Below are 17,794 nucleotides of genomic sequence, written 5' to 3' on the forward strand. Positions count from 1 at the left end.
GTCAGTGTTTAGAGGCATTTCGACAATGCCCATAACTACATGCTTTAACTTTTGGTCAGCCCTGAATTGGTCAGGCAGTTGGACTAGATAGATGATCACTGTGGGTCCCTTCCAACTGGAACTATTCTATTCTGTTCTAGTTTACAGCTCCAGTCTTAAGTTTAATTACTGATTAAACTTTGGAAACTTTATAGTTTGTGTTATTATTAAATTTCACAGATGGAATACTGTCTTTAACATTTAAGTCCTGGATCACAAATTAAGCAATCCACATTGTTTCTTTTCACATGATGTGTCCAAATCCTGGAAAGACTTGTCACTAGCATGAAACAAAATGAAATGGGTTTAAAATACTTTTCCTGTATTGTCAGCCATATAGTGTCTCTGAAAATGCAATTATGCAGCCATTTACAGCAGTCTTTATCTGGATTTTACTTACTTGACCAGACTATTTCAGTTCACAGCAATTCAAGCATCAGGGACGCACTGAAACCGTATTTGGTATATTACTTAGGCACTGCTTAGGCAGTACAAAATTAGACAATCTTCATTATTTATAATATCTTAATTTGTTTTTCTCTACCTACAAACTATTTAACCTAATTAAGAAGCTGTACTAATGTCTAACTACATTCAAAAGAGCAACAAACTTTTAAAAGTAACTATTCTACCATTTAATAAATATTTCTACTATGGAAGTAAAAACTTTGTTTATAACTTGCATGTATTTTTAAAATTGAACTGCTCTGTTAAGCACATTGTAGTATTTAAGGTTTTTTCCTTCTGCCACAGTCTTGCCAGAAATTGTGAATTTTCCTATTAAAATCATCTTTCCATGTACCTGTGTGTTAAGCCAGTAAGTTGGTGCCTTTTTAGAAAAAATACCTATGTCATTTAAAGTAACTGATAATTGGGGTCTTGATTGCCACGGACCATGCTACAGATACATTAGTGGGGCAATTCAGTCTTCCCCCTCACTGTTACTCTGGAGTAAAGCAGACTGCATACTTAATACATCAGTTCAAAAATCATTCACAATCCTGCTACTGCGGCAGTAACTTTATTAAGTAATGCAATCGCCACACTGACATCTTGCAGTTTGATTCTAACCACAAAGACCAAGAGTGAATCCACAAAATGATTTCTAACAGCCTTTCTGACACTCGGCAAACAACATTGTCCTGGTTTCAGCTGGGATAGAGTTAACTGTCTTCCTAGTAGCTGGTACGGTGCTATGTTTTGAGTTCAGTATGCAAAGAATGTTGATAACACTGATGTTTTCAGTTGTTGCTAAGTAGTGTTTAGTCTAAAGTCAAGGATTTTTCAGCTTCTCATGCCCAGCCAGCGAGAAAGCTGGAGGGGCACAAGAAGTTGGCACAGGACACAGCCAGCGCAGCTGACCCAAACTGGCCAGCGGGGTATTCCATACCGTGTGACGTCCCATCCAGTATATACACTGGGGGGAGTAGGGGCGGGGGGATTGCCGCTCGGGGACTAACTGGGTGTCGATTGGCGGGTGGTGAGCAACTGCACTGCGCATCATTTGTACATTCCAATCCTTTCATTATTACTGTTGCCATTTTATTAGTGTTATCATTATCATTATTAGTTTCTTCTTTTCTGTTCTATTAAACTGTTCTTATCTCAACCCACGAGTTTTACTTCTTTTCTCGATTTTCTCCCCCATTCCACTGGGGAAGGGGGGGAGTGAGCAGCTGCGCGGTGCTTAGTTGCTGGCTGGGGTTAAACCATCAATATTTAAATACACTTAACATAAAACTTGCAACTTCCGATTGAAATACTCTATCTTCCCAGCGAATTCAGCTACATTTGAGACTCTCCACAGGAATTATTCTACTCTGAAGATATACTGGGTAAAGTTAAATTTTGCCCAAGAATTTTTGTAAAAACATATTTAACCAACAACTTTCATGAAATATCAGTAGAACTTATTTTAAATTACAAAACTAAAATAATACAGACAAAATATATCAATTATCTAGAGCCAAAACAAAATTTTTGCTTCCAGATCTCACCTAACATCGTCCTGAGCACTTGCTCAAGATTTAAAAGAATGATATTTAAAGCATATTAGGGCACAGTATTAAAACACAAAAGCCAAACAAGCCTCTGAAAAAACCCTGACAAAGATAGACCTCAATACTCACCCATCATTAGAACATGTCAGAAATTCTTCCTTTATTTTTGGATGCCAACACCCTGAATTGAGCATTGCTGTGTGACCCTAAGGAAATAAACACAAAGAAGTCTTACCAGGTTTTGTAAGATGTCTTATAAATTTTACTCCAAATCCTTCAAGTGGAATCACATGAAAGCTGAGGGCCAAATCAGACCCTTCTGACCACAGTAATGGCTGACTGACATCACAGTGATTTAACAGATTTTATGTACTCTAATCTGTTTTATCCTTGCTTGTTTTCATTTTTGAATTATAAAAATCCTGCTATTCTTCTATTTATATTTTTTCTTTCAGAGAATGGCATGGAATCATACTTCCCCTTTTTTTCTTGGGAGAAGTGTAATGCAGAGAAAGCACGAAATGAGGCATCAATATGGTGTCATGCAATGTGTTCCAAGCTACACAGAAGTAACAGGAATAACAAGAATTACCAGGGTGACACAATATACATACTCAATGCCAAACTACACTAGCCAAAGACTTTGTTGGAGAAAACTGAGGAAACAGAATTTGAGAGACAAGGTGGGTTTAACCTCAGGTGAGTTTTTCATATAAGATTAGAAGTTGCAAATTGAGTAGTCAGTCTTGTTTCTTCGGGATGGAAAAAACAGAAGGTAAGGATTTTATCCAAAGTAAGTGATTGCCATTATGATGACTATGAATATAAAATGTCTTTGTCCAGTTGGCTTTACTTCTTTGACTGAGCAAGTGCTCATTTACTACATTCAAAGAGAAATTTGGAAGCTACTGCTGCAATGCTGGAATTACTTCAGTTTGCTTTAATATGGAGAGAAATACTGAAAAGTTAATGGAGCGATATAACAAATATTTTAGCATTTTAACTGTTGGACCACAATACACAGGAATTCTAGAAGTTTACATGAGAAGGAAGATCTGATTTATTTTTAAGTAAACAAGAACTAAAGCAGGTGTCACTATTTGATGGTTTTATATACGTATCACTAGCCAAAAGAAATAGTTATCTGACAAGAACAGCTTTAGGCAAAACAGCATTTAGCCTAGTTATTTGGCAATATACTTTGCAAGCAATAAATAAATCAACTTTATCATCAGTTTCAGCAGTAGATTTTATCATCATTTCTTAGGCTTAAGCTATTTAAAAAATGACCCAAATTTAAATCATCTATGGAAACAGAATCCTTGTCTCATATAGTTTGTGGAAGTACGAAGGCAAAGTGGTCAAAACCCGATCAACTGTTGTTAAAATACTTCAAAACTATGAATCAGCCCTCCTCCACCTGCATTTTTAACTACCATTAAAAATGTACACATTGTTGCTTATTAGTCTTACACTCACGGCATGCAAATAACAATAATAGCAACCTCCAACCCCTGCCTTGAAAGAGGTAAACTGTATCAGCAAGATGATTGAGGGTAGAAGAAGGGAAAAGACTAGACCAGATCAATAGTTTCTAATATTCTTTTTGGTTGGTTGGACAAGGGTATGAGAGAAGCTGACAATTTTTACAAGATACACTTCTAAATAGATGAATTTTTTGTAGCATCATAGAAACTTTAATTGGAAAAGACCTCTTGAGTTCATCTTGGTCAACCTCCTGCTCAAAGCCAGATTATAGTCAACACCAGATCAGGTTGGCCACGGCTTTGTCTAGCTGGGTCTTGAACACCTACATGGATGAATGTCCCACAACTTCTAGCACATATCAATACACAGGACTGTTGCATCCTAGAGACAGGGCTTTGCATTCTTCCTTACTGAACTTTATGAGGTTTCTCATTAAGAACAAAAAAATACACTACATTGTCAGTCTTCTGGCATTCAATTAATTTCTGACTTTACCTTTGTGTTTGTCATATCCACAATGTATTGGTCTCCTTTTATGCATTCCATTACTGGGAAGCCATCTCTGTCAAGAACTTTTGCCTGAGAGTTACCAGAGACAACGAGAATGACATCTCCTGTGCTGCTATACTGTAAAGATTTGATTTGGTGACTAAAAAGAAAAGAAAGAAAATGTTTCAATTAACTTCAGTTCCTGTAAGCCTACACTAAAACAAAAGCGTCAATGGTGAGAAAACGTATTGCAGAAATAGACCCACATACAGTCCTATACTAGAAAGGTGGAAAAAAAAAAATACCTGGTATTCATGGATTAAAGCTTTTTATTCCTCTCTGTGAGTGTGTGTGCACGTCACACTTCCTTCTTCAACCACGCAGCACATCAAACGATATTATTTACAAAGCTGGCACCTAACATATCATTTCTGGCAAACATATTTAACTTCAAGAACGCTCTTATAACTCCAAGTGAAAAACAGTATGTGTCAGATTTAGCTCTTCAGGACTGAAAGTTCTTTTTCATCTTCTCAAAAGCAACTCGTGAATTTACAGTAATCTATAAATTACTATAAAAGGATGTTGTAGTCCCACATAAAACTCCACAGTACATTGTACACCAGGAAATTAGTCATATGTCAGCATTCGTGCATCTTTTTCTATTTTCAGGGCTATAGTTTCATCAGAATCTTAGATAAAGTTAAATATACCATCAACCCTGGAAACATGACAGTAGATAACAATCTGCCTAGTCTATTATGTCTTAGATGACTGTTCATTTGCGGTAAAGGTTTTCTTGCATACGTCTTCTATTGATTGAGAAAACCTGGGACAGAAATCATGGAATAATACCAAGACAACAAAAATTATTAATTGAAAGTGGAAAGATGGCTGATGAGTGAAAAGTCCATTTCCAGCTTCAGCAACTACTCTCAGCATCCTGCTTTATAAGCAAAGTTCACTGCAGTTGCTATATCTGAAGCAGATATCCCTTTGACCCCTACCCAGCTATACTCCATTACAAGGATGGCAAAGAATGCAAAGCAGTCTATCCACTCCACAACCTGCCAGAATTTATATCCTGGCACATTAACAGAACGTGCACAATAACAGTACTTCATTTTAATGCTTCAGCTCTGCAGCTAAATTAACCGCAAATTAAGGATTGGAATGCATTTGCCAGCTAGATTTGGATTCCTATGGCATCCAAACTGTCCTCAAAGGAGTATCTTCCTGTTGGTGAAGAACATAACCATGTGCATTCAAACCCTAGTAACTTTAAGGAAACCTTTTTAACACAATTTCACATCAACAAAATTAACACTCAGATGATCAACAAAACTATGCAACTTGTAACATAATAATTTAACGTTTCAGGTCTTATATGGCGGTGACTTCATGACTGACTCAGCAGTAGCTATTATCTGTTAAATCTGTCCTCAAACTGTGAGTTACTACACAAAACACATAAAACTTTGTAATACGTGTTTTAAAAGTTCTGCACCGATCATAGTAATGCAAACTAAGCCTAAGTTTCTCATTCAAAACATGTTTGGCAAAACTGATTACATTATGATTCAAAAGCCAAAAATTACTTCAAGCACCCTATTATGGAATACAAACTGGCAGTCGAATTGGCCGAAGTATTATAAACTCTGATTTTTAGTAGAAAGGAGACACTCAAATCTGGGAATTTCTGAAATATATCACAGTCGGTGTCTGAAAAAGCATTCTGAGCCTCAGGAGCAAAAATGGATACTTGCTCAGAAGAGGGGAAAGAAGGCCAGCTGCATTAAGCTCAGAGGAAGGACTGAAAAAATTAAAAAGAAACCCACAGGAGAAACAATATCTAAAGTCTAGAATGTTCTCTGGAGAAAGCTGATAAACCTAGACTAAAGAATCCATCAGATACAGCTTTAGAGCAACAAGTATATCTTAGGAATTAAAAATTTTTCCCCAGTTGTACATCCAAGTGCTCTTGCCGTAACACAACTTGTACAAAGCTCAAAATATTCCTGAGCCCCACCTGAGTACTGCATGCAGAATGAAGTACTTACCTAGTTATATTTCTCACGCTCTAATGCTGAAATTGTCAAAAGAAAATACCCAACACATCTCCAAAGCACAGATTCATGTTTTGCACTTTTCATTGTTGAAATGTAAGAACCAAAAATATACATTTAAAAACTACACTAAAAGATTATTTTTGCTTGATGCATACCTCATGCATGAAGAGGATTTGGCTCCTAGATATGATTAATCAGCTTGCCCAAAAGTAAAATCTGATTTCTGAGAGAATCCACAATATGTAAATACCCCCAGAGTCTTCTGAGAAAACTGTTTTTCAGACACTTAAGTACTGAAATGAAAACTACAGACATTAATACTGTTAACATGGCACTGTTCATAATTTGACCAATACTGTCTCATTGCTTCTTTGTAGTTCTATATCAGCATGTTTGAACAAACCTTGTTTTCATCTTAGATTTAAAGTTTCTTCTAACAAGAGCACCTGATTTTACAGTGCCTAGCACAATGGGAACATAACTAATAATTCATCAAATCAGTCCTGTGAAAAAATTAGTCTGAGAGACAAGATTTCCACCACCTTTATCTAAAGGAAGAAAAAAACCCTTTGTGACTGTGCAATACGACTTTTAAAAACAAGTCCAAAAATTGGTTCTATAAGCAGGGTATTTGCAGAGCCCCAGAAGTTACCGCTTTTCAGATGTTTATTGGAGTATGACCAAGAGTGAGGCTCTGCAGAGACAGTTCTTAAAGAAAATATTTTTGGTTCTTATAAATGTTAAAGCAAAAGTCTTGGGAAACTTACAAAAACAGTTCCCTTTAATAGCATTAATCCAAGTCATTTTGGTTTAAAGCTGCCAAACGCGCATAGCACTTTCTGCCAGGACTTGCAGAACAGAGCTACATACACGGGTAGACTCGTGACACACAAATAATTTCTACACACGTAACACAGCTTTGCCTTACCCTTGCCTTCACCTTCAGCACCAAGGTGTGGTTTGAAGGTACTAGTTTTTTGTCAGGCTCTTTTTTTTTTTTCCTTACATCCCAAATCCAAGGAGAAATTAACAGAGTAATCTGACACTATGTTACAAAAGGGAGCCTGGACAATATAGAATTATTCTCAGGCTTTTTTATTCTTAAAATGAAATTAAATTTATGGCTCCAGAACTGGATTTCTGCTAACACCTAAAGCTTCCATACCTCAGAATTCTTTGAAATTAAGGTCTAGGAATGGTTAACAGTCCTTGCAATAAATTCCATAGTGAAAAAAATAATATAAGAATATATATACACCTAGGCATAAGTTATGTAATATTCTACATAGTGCTCACCAGCATGCCTCAATGTCAGCATGAAAGAACTTTCTCTTGAGTTTGGATCTTTCTAGCAGACAGAGCTATAAGTCCAGTTTTATGTTTTCAAAAAGATACAGAAGGGGTATTTAAATAACATATTTTTAAAAAACCCAAATCAGTACATGAGACTTGCAACACAAGTGAAATTCCCAAACTTTTCACCAGTCAATTCTATTTTTTGTACTATTTTATATTTATATTTTTATGTATTTCATTTATACTTCAACATACTCAAACCACAAGAACGTACATTTCACCAAGAACATTCATACATTCATTAACGTACACTGTACTTGTGGTTTTTATACTATATTTATGTCTTATACCATTATTACCAAGTGCTACTAAATTTGAATGCGCTCTTCTGCTCAATTTGGAAATGCTTCAGTTAAAATAGTCTCCTACTGTGGGAGTGAAGACTGTCAGCTCTTTCTTACTGCTCAATTATGACAGAGGAAAGGAAAATACCATTTGTATCCTGCTAACTAATCATGTAAATGAAACTCATGCCAGAAAAATCTGAATGTGACTTCACGTTTGGAGAATTTTTTTTATTTATTTCAAAGTGGCATGTTTACTAAGTTATGTTTTCAAAGTAAATGTGCCATTCATCAGTTTATTATAACAAGATAAGTCTGTCAAAGAGATTAGAATTGCTTAATGAATCAAAGCACACTTTTTATTTCCCTGATTTTTCAGTTTAGAACATCTGTAGAACCCCTTTCTATTGTGCTCCTTTTCAGGCTAACAGCCCCAACTTTTTCTTGTCTTTCATTATCTAGATTCTTGGCACATCTATAATTAGTCATACACATTCTAACCTTCCAAACTGACCAAAATTCAGCTGTAGCTTTTTAAGACAATAATGATTAAAAATAGACATTCTAAGTACTACTTACTATACATAATAAATTTCAGTCCCTTGTTTAAGTGTACCAAAGTGTCTTATAAAGTGCACCACATTAATTAGATATTAGAAGGTACCTTGCTAGAACAACTGTGTTACTAATTTATGAATGTGTTTAACTGGAAGTTTGCTGTGCATGAGACATGCACTTCTTTTGAAGGAGTTCCTTATTCCAATTCTCTGGAACAAGTAAATGAACTCAGCTCGTTTACTTGCTGAATTACCAGTGAATAGTATGGATAGTATGGAAATCACTCTCTAAAAAATGTTTCCTGTGCTTTTTTTTAAATTTACATGCATAGAAAAAATATAGATAAATGTTAATAAATATACAGCTTTTTTTCTTTAAAAAAGACAATAGACTTATACTTTTTTTAATGCACACTATGTAGTTATTCAATCACCAGTGCAATGCAAAGGACCAGTGCTTCCAGAAACAGAGGATTTAATGAAAATTAGATACCCCCCCCCTCAGACATACTGGCAGCAACTACAGAGGCTCTCCACAAACGGGTCAACTGTTTTCACTTTCTTCTCTTCTTCATTAATTTTATATAAGCAGAGTACATATGGAAAGTGTATTCTATTCATTTTGATTACAACTATGAAAGTCAACCTGTCTCTTTGGGAGGTTCATAATCTATTTGCTGATATGCTATTAACAATTTCATCTGCAAATTCACCTGTAGCTTTCTAAAAGGGGAATATATACAAGTCATTGGAAAAAGCATGAAAAGACATAAGCAGACAAGTTCTTAGGTTCACATTCCATTTACCACAAAAAGTACAATGGGATACAAAGCCTTTTAAACAAGCTATCTTACAAGCTTACAGCTTCCATTCTATTACGAGCTTAACATTGGCACAGTCTTAGGTGAAAAAGGCAGTCTTCATGCCTACCATTCACAAGGCTGGAGTGACCGAAAAGCTTGGAGAGAAGCATCCATTCCAGCAAAATCCCAAAATTTAACATCATAGTCATATCCACCAGTTATCAAACGGGCACCTGAAGGATCCAATCCCAAAGCAGAAACCTATACAGGAAAAAAAAAAAATTTAAGATCATTCAAGCTTTTTTTTTTTCCCCTACAGTTCTTCAGGTGTCACCAAAATATAAAATACTACTAAAGTAGAAAAATAATCCAGTGTGCTAGTTTCTTTCTAAAATACATCAGCTATATTTTTGGTTTTGAATTTTCACTACCTTGTATAATGTCTGAGTACTTTGGAAGGGGTAGCGAGAACAGAAATGGAAATTACATAATCTGAACAAACCACTGAAGATAGCTGAGAAAAGTTAGTTTACAGTGTTTGCTTTCTAATCGCCTCATTGCAGAATTTGGATATGTTTCACTTCTAACAAAAAAAAATTGTACTCTGAACTTTTCTCAAAAGTACAAATCATATTTCTAGGAGGATCCTGAAAAGTCATTTAACATCCATCAGTTTAAGATTTTGCGCTAGTTTATTCAAGGCAGTTCATCTGCATATATATGTTGTTTGGTTAAATTTCTCTTCTGAATAAAAGAAAAGAAAAAAAAACTTGATTAAAAAAAACCCACAAATTTAAAAAAGATACTATTTTAACTAAAAAAGCTCAAAAAAATTTACAAAAAACCGTTTGTTTTATATCAAAACTAGCTGCTTAAAGCCACTCAGAACTTTAAGGAAAGAATGCTTAATGTTCATTACTCTCATTTGTTATCCTCAAATCAAAGGTTGATTAAAATGGGATTTTGAGTGAAAATCCTGTTTTCGTTCCTCTATTTGAAGAACTTCATTATAGTAGTATTCAAATCACCATATGGAGAAGAGTAGCAGACAGCATCTCATTGATTAAACATCCTTTCACTTACCTTCAAAACGATTTCTTCTCTTTTCTCATTTGTGAAAATACTATCTACTAATATGATTTCAAGTATTAATACAAGATCAGCTAGACAACATGTTAAATTAATTTGTAAGACAAGAAAAGAGATTAACTCTCCAAAATTAAGTCATCTACATGAGATAGTGTTGAAAAGTGATATCAAAAACTGTAAAATGTTTATTTTTAGAATTATTCAAAATTACACACAACCTGAAATGTTAAAATAACTGAAAAAGCTTTCAGAAGAAGAGAAAACTCATATGGAATTCATGCTTAGGTTTTAACCCCTCGAACACAGTTTAACCTCTATTAGGCCTTTCAGGTTAGGCAGACCATGGGTAAAACCTAGACTCCAACCAGCAGATGACTTTTAACCTGGGGACATTGGACAAAAACCTGGGTCATCCCAAACACGTAAGATAGATAATCATCAGATTCAGAAACCCTTTTACAACAAGGAAGACAGTCTTCAACACAAGAAAATAAAGTGGGAACAAGAAGAAGATGATGAAGAAGAAGTTCTAGAAAATGCCTGGAAAGGGATTTGAAGAGATGAGGCAGAAAATTCTGAAGGAAACAAAATAATCTTATACTTCACCAAGAACATTCAGACTTATAGAAAATTGTGTGGGGAAAAAACCAACCAAACAAAAAAACTGTATACACAATAAAAGAAGGAAAAGCCTTAATTTCTGGGTGAAAGATAACACCTAAGAATAGTGTTGTAGCTATAGGCTAGCAAGGCGGAACTTCTTTGGGGGAAAAAAAAAAATTCAGGCCAATTACTTTCAGATGCCTAAACTTATACTAAAAATTCCAGATATTGATGTGAAAAAATTACAATAATTTGCATATAAGGATGCTCATCTGTATGTATCTCCTTTCATGTATATATGAAAAGTACTGACAGTCACTGATTTAATGCAGACACATAGAAGTACCACCAAAAAAACCTTGTCTCAAAGATGTATCAGTCTACTACTGCATTTTTTTTTAAAGCTTTAATATATAGACAGTGCTATGGAGACTTTTAAAACTTATGTAAACTGTTAAATAGTTCTCACACAAAACACTGTTTAAAAAATGGAATTTAGCATGACATATTCTTTTCCATGCCCAGTTGAAAAAATAACCTACAGAAAATAAATGTTTCAATAAAAACACCAGTTATGAATGGAATTTATTCTTTAAGATGGACAATTTGTTTTGCTAAATTTAAGGTTTCCTTATCTGAAAGGGTATGGGCTTCTTCTGAGTTTTCTTCTTCCAGTTTTGTGTACAAAAGGCTCACTTAGGTATTCCTTATTTGATCAACAACTCATTTCTAGTCATCTCATTAAGGCTCACACTGTTCCTCATGCTGGTACCTCACTATATTTCAAACATACAGTGCCATCATACAGCCAACAGTTTGAAAAAAGTACTTTCAAGAAAACCAAGTTGTTGCAGAAATGATGCTGCTGTTCACCAGGCAACTGACTTCTCCTTAATCTAATTGTTCTGCTTTATTTTAGAGGCATTCACTTGCAGAAATCTTGTCTTTTAGAGAAGGTCTAAAACCTCATTCTTCTAAAGAATGCAAAGGATCATCAGATGTCCTAATCCAGTGCTCACCCCAAAAATCTAATTTACAGAGTTACTAATAGATTCAACATTTTTCTTTGTACTTCCGTGAGTCGAATGTTTAAATGTACTGCTTTGTGTTATCCCTAAGAATGAATTAAACTCCAATTAGTGATTATGTCACTGTGACATAATTGATTTTTAAAGGTTGCAGAGATGCAACCTCTTACATGTTTCAAAAAAAAAATTCCCCTCTTACCATTTAAATGCAAATTTTGAACCCCATTCATTCCATACATGATTTCTAAAATGCAGAAAAACTGGGCATCTTCAGATTAATCATGCATTCAATTAATAGACTCAAGTGTTTTATTCTACAATAACTACTACAGGAAGGACCAGCTGTGACATGAGACGTTAGTAAGCACACTGTTCAGAATACCTCTGATTATGTATTCTTTCTCATACCCACCTATGTATCAAACTTGTCAGGAGAAAAAAAGAAAAAAACAGCCCTGAAGTTTCATTGGGAACAGTAACTCCTATTACACTGTATAAGCAAGACAACCGGGAAATTAATCAGGTTTCTGGAAAGGCTCTCCAGCTTGGGAAATCTTTTCTGAGACTTTTCAGCTGCACAGGAATAGAGTCATCATCAAACCCACATTCATTAGACTGAAGAGGTACAGATGGGATATGTAAGTTTAGCTGAAATACAGTACTATGTATGAACATAATGCGAAGACTGTGTTTTAAAATGTTGGGGTGCAACACTGATATTAAGATATGAAGTTGCTCCCATCCTTTTATGTCTGGAATGACATGGGTATTCTAAAACAAACAAATAAAACAAAAAGATAGTCTTTCTACAAGAGAGCTCTTTTTTTCAATGATACGTTTCATTCACTGCATCCAGTCTAATCCAGCTGTGCTATATATACCCACATTATAACTCACCTCTGCTCTAGGTGATAACAGCTGCATTCTTATGCAGTCAAAATACTTCACAAGTCTTCCAAATTGTAACTTCCACTTTACAAAGCCTCTTAGTTAGAAATAACATGAGCTTATGCTTTAAGAAACCACCAAAAGATTTACTGGTTTAATACAGAGAAAAAAATTTACATAATAAAGTTTGTTAGGAAATGTGTTCAAGAAGTACTGTAGAAGCAGTTACTGTCACATGTAAAATGGGGAACTGGTACACTAATATGCAAATCCTAGTATGCATAGAAATCAGCATGCAAAGAAGTTACATGCACTGTGTGCATAAATATCCACTCTACTTTTGTTTAGTGTAATACAACGCATCTTCTACAGGTCTTCAAAGAGAATATTTTTCTATTTTCATTTATAACACACTTGCTACTTCTTTACTCTCCTCCCTCTATGTCTGTATGTCTAGCACTATGATAAAACAAAAGGGTAAGCCTTATCACCTCTCCACACTCCAAGATAGACCAGAAATTCTGATGCCAAATTAATGAATGAACACTTCTGAAAATAACTATTACTGAAACCCCCCCCAGACACACATTTATGAACTTTACTGTTAAGTTTAAACCCCCAGAAAATGGCTTTCGAATGTCCGACAAATATTAAGAAATTAATTCTTAAAAATTCAAATGTTAAACACATTAATTATTGATGTTTAATGTTTTAATTTGATATTGTTAATTTAGTAAGTTTATTATTTAATATTGTTGAATGTTAAATTATTAAGTGTATGGTTATATTAATTACATAAACAGAAAATTAATCCACGAGTTTTCCTAACAATCCAATAATGGAAAATCATACATTTCCTTAGATTGTTTAAAATGTCACAAAAAAGTATTTTTCTCAAATAATTTTTTATTTTATTTTTCTTTCCTTTCTTTTTTTCCCCCTCTCCAAAGAAATTCTCAGGAATGCCATGAGTGAGAATTCTATTGATTAGCTGACAGTACTTGCACAGGGATTTAACAACAACAAAAGAAATTCTAGTATTATTTTTTCATTGAAGCCTAAGTCATGGCCCAAACTAAAGAGGATAAACAGCAGCAGCATCTTTTTTAATGGCCAAAGAAGAATATGGGGAAAGGATTTGGGAATAGATTCAGGGCTATTCATCGCCAGAAAATAAATTCCATTCTATAAAAATAGATCTTCGATCAATCAGCAAATAAAAGCAATTGAATTTGTGTTGGAAGATGAGATTACCCAGGGATGAAAATATTGAGAACAAAGAAATGATAGTTCCAAGTTGGACAGTGGCTCTTTAAAAGAAAGTGAAAGAGGTGAAACCTAGAAAAGATGCAGTCAAAGACAACGAAGAACAAGGTTTCAAGAAATTGAAAATGGTGTATAAAAGGCACTTAAAAGATTCAAGGAGAATGACAGAGACCTGTGTTCAGCTACAAAGAAGTCTTAGAAACTTCAGCAACAACATTCTCTTTGAAATTCAGGACCAGTCAAAGAAAGGCCTAGATTAGACCTATGTCTAGATTAGGAAGGTCTAGCCTAGAAGAGGAACTCCAACAATTACAGAGAGTGTATTTGACAACAAGCAAGAAGACAAAAAAGCACAGAAGCAGTCCTAAAACACACTTTCAATTGCAGTAAGAAAAGACCTAGACTAAAATAACAAATTAAGAAAAAAAATTAGGTCCTTGAACTTTAGCTGACTAAGTATTTGTTAACTCATTTCATAGACTGGATCACTTCTGCAAAAACAAGAAGTGTTGAAAATGTGTTATCACTTACTGTTTTTGTCCCATGTTGGAGTGTAATTTCATGAGAATCTGGAATTTTCTTGACAGGGTTCTGAAAAAAAAAGAAAATCCACCTCTGTGAAAATAGTGCTATGAGCAAAAAAAAACCCAACCAAACAAAAAAACCCAATACTACAATATATATAAAAGTAAGAAAGGTTTCCCTAGCACCAGCCATAACCTGAGGAGGAGAAAGCAGGGGGAAGTCAGAAACAACAGGACTGATCCAGATTTTTGTTTTCATGGATATACCCCTAAAAATATGAGGAAAAATTGCTAAAAAAAATGAGACTACCTTAATAAAGAACAAAACCAGGAAAAGATATCCTGTTTTTCCTCTTTAGAAGACATTAAAATTCTGTTTAGTTCTTAATCACAATATAACAATCTTGACTTGTGATTTAGTCAATCCATCATTATTATACTTTATATTTTCAAATAAAAGGACTCTATGAACTTAATGAAATTAATGAAAAAATCTACAAATTCATTACAGGAGCTAAGTTATCTATGTGGTTTACTAAGATCATGGACTGGCTTCCTGCTTCCACTTATGCCATTATTGCCAGCTCTCACAGGTCTTCACAACTGCCACTTTGATGGCAGCCAACATAGTCAGTGTAATTCAGGGAATTTCATTTAATAGCAACATACAGATCAAAGGCAATTGCAGTTTAAAACATTTAATGCATCACACTAACATCCATAACACTAATATGAAAATAGTCAGTTTATGCAGAAAAAAATGTACTGAAAAGTACTCAAGTGACTGCAAGGTTCTACAAAGGTCATTTGAATCATTATTCTCAAAATGCTCATTTGTCTGGTACCATTTAAGTTTCCTAGAACAGACACGATCTATCATTCTGATGCCTGATATCTTTGTTATAATTTTCTGTTGCCGAAGTCTAATTTTAAAATAATTTTTAAACAGACTTTATATTATATGTTTTATCTCTTTCCTTATCCATCTCTGCCAATTCCTTCCTTTTTTTTCATGCTTGCCACAGAAAGTCTCTATAGCAGCAGGCTGACTTCCTTTATACTCATTTTATCCTGCAGTTCTATCAGCTTTATTTCTCCAATAAAAGTGAAACTTTCATTATCTTTGATTTAGCCAAACCTACCCTTCTTCTAACTTTACTTCTTGCCACTAACAGCAGCTCTGATTCCTAAAACAACTGTATAATTTCTTTCCCTTTTCACACACACATATATATAGAGATAAGCGAGCAGAAGACTCATGCCCTCTGTTTTCACATTCACAGCGTATGCACGTCTTTAATAGTCACAGGTGCTTAAAGGGGAACTCAGGTATTAGCATGGAAATCATATATGCACCTGAGCAAAAAAAATATTTATGGGACTGCAGTCCATGCTAAGTCTGAAAAGGTAGGTATTGGGTCAGGCTGAGATGGAGTTACTTTTCCCCGTAGCAGCCCTCACACTGCTGTGCTTTGTACTGGTAGCTAGAAAGGTGTTGGTAACACGCCAGTGTTTTGGCTGCTTCAGAAGTTGTTCGTACAGAAGCATATCTCCTCTTGGCACTGTGACTGCCCATGCTACACTGGATGTTTAAAGGAAACATCCCCCCTACACATCACACAAGCAGTGCTACATGGACTAAGTGGGTTGCGTTGATCATACAACGAGCTCGACTGGAGAAACCCAACAACCCAGGAATCCTGGAAGAGATCGTGGACTGGCCAGAAGGGAGAGATTTTGGAGCACTGCCTGAGGAGGTAGCTTGTGCCCAAGAGGCCCCACCATATAAAGAGTTATCAGAAGATGAAAGGTGTTATGCTTTGTTTACTGATGGATCCTGTTGTGTGGTAGAAAACCATCAGAGGTGGAAAGCGGCTGCATGGAGTCCCACATGACAAGTCGTTGAAGCCACTGGAGAAGAATGTGAGTCAAGTCAGATTTCTGAACTGAAAGCCATCCAACCAGCCCTAGAGATTGCTGAATGAGAGAAGTGGCCAGTACTCTGTCTCTATACTGACTCCTGGATGGTGGCTAATGCCCTGTGGCAGTGGCTACAGCAGCGGAAGACCAATTGGCAGCACAGGGTTAAACCCCTCTGGGCTGCTGCACTGTGGCAGGACATTGCTGCCGGGGTAGAAAACATGGCTCTAAAGGTACATCATGTAGATGCTCACATGCCCAAAAGCCATGCCACCGACAAGCATCGAAACAATGACGAGGCAGACAAGGCTGTCAAAATTAAAGTGGCTCAGGTGGACCTGGACAGGGGGCATAAGGGTGAGCTATTTGTAGCTCAACAGGCCCACGAAACATTGGGACATCTAGGGAGAGGTACAACATATAGATGGGCTCGCAATCAGTCCATACAGTTGGACCTGACCATGGAGGCCATCACACAGGTCACTCATGAATGTGAAACATGTGCTGCAATCAAGCAAACCACATGCGTAAAATCTCCCTGAAACCGAGGGTGGTGTCTGGGTTTTCGATATGGCGAGGCCTGGCAAATTGACTATATTGCACCACTGCCACGAACACACAAAGGCAAGCACTACATACTCACTACTGTGGAAGCAACTACTGGTTGGCTAGAAACTTACCCTGTAAACCATGCCACTGCCCAAACCACTATCTTAGGCCTTGAAAGGCAAATTTTGTGGTAACATGGTACCCCAGAAAGAACTGGATCAGACAATGGGACTCATTTCAGAAATAACCTCATAAACTCCTGGGCAAAGAAACACAGCATTGAGTGGGTGTATCACAGCTCTATCACCCACAAGCCTCTGGAAAGATTGAGAGATATAATGGACTGTTAAAGACTACGTTGATAGCATTGGGCAATAAGGCATGGAAGCACTGGGATGCAAATTTAGCAGAAACCACTTGGCTGGTTAACACCAGAGGATCTGCTAACCATCCTGGTCCTGCCCAAACAAAACCCCTACATACTGTGGGAAGAGAAAAGGTCCCCATAGTGCACATAGGTAAGTGGCTGAGGCAAGCAGTGTGGATTGCTCTTCCCATGGGAAAAGGCAAACCCACTCGTGGGATTGTCTTCGCTCAAGGACGTAGGTGTACTTGGTGGGTAATGCAGAAGGATGGGGAGACCTGGTGTGTGCCTCAAGGAGATTTAACCTGGGGGGGGAAATAATCTGTGATGAGAGTTTTATGCTATAGGAAGAAATGTAGCAGGAATGACCTGAACCGACAAAGAGTGAGTTTCACAAGGAACCAGAGAGTGCAACAATGACCCAAACCAAGCCCATGGTGGTGCCCAACAATTGAACATATGGGTTCTCCTGTCCTGA

At 36.1% G+C, this 17,794-nt stretch overlaps 1 protein-coding gene across 1 annotated transcript in view; it reads right to left on the reverse strand.

The window, feature by feature from the left end:
• Window positions 1-17,794, reverse strand: part of WDR70 (WD repeat domain 70) — a 143,560-nt gene that overhangs the window by 89,650 nt on the left and 36,116 nt on the right. The window contains exons 6-9 of the mRNA XM_052775775.1: window positions 14,491-14,550; window positions 9,213-9,346; window positions 4,023-4,176; window positions 2,169-2,245 (exon numbers count right to left, since the gene is read on the reverse strand). Of these exons, the coding sequence (XP_052631735.1) occupies window positions 2,169-2,245; window positions 4,023-4,176; window positions 9,213-9,346; window positions 14,491-14,550 (425 nt within the window). The remainder of the gene's footprint in view (window positions 1-2,168; window positions 2,246-4,022; window positions 4,177-9,212; window positions 9,347-14,490; window positions 14,551-17,794) is intronic.

Source organism: Harpia harpyja, chromosome Z, assembly GCF_026419915.1.
Source record: "Harpia harpyja isolate bHarHar1 chromosome Z, bHarHar1 primary haplotype, whole genome shotgun sequence".
Classification (NCBI taxonomy): domain Eukaryota; kingdom Metazoa; phylum Chordata; class Aves; order Accipitriformes; family Accipitridae; genus Harpia; species Harpia harpyja.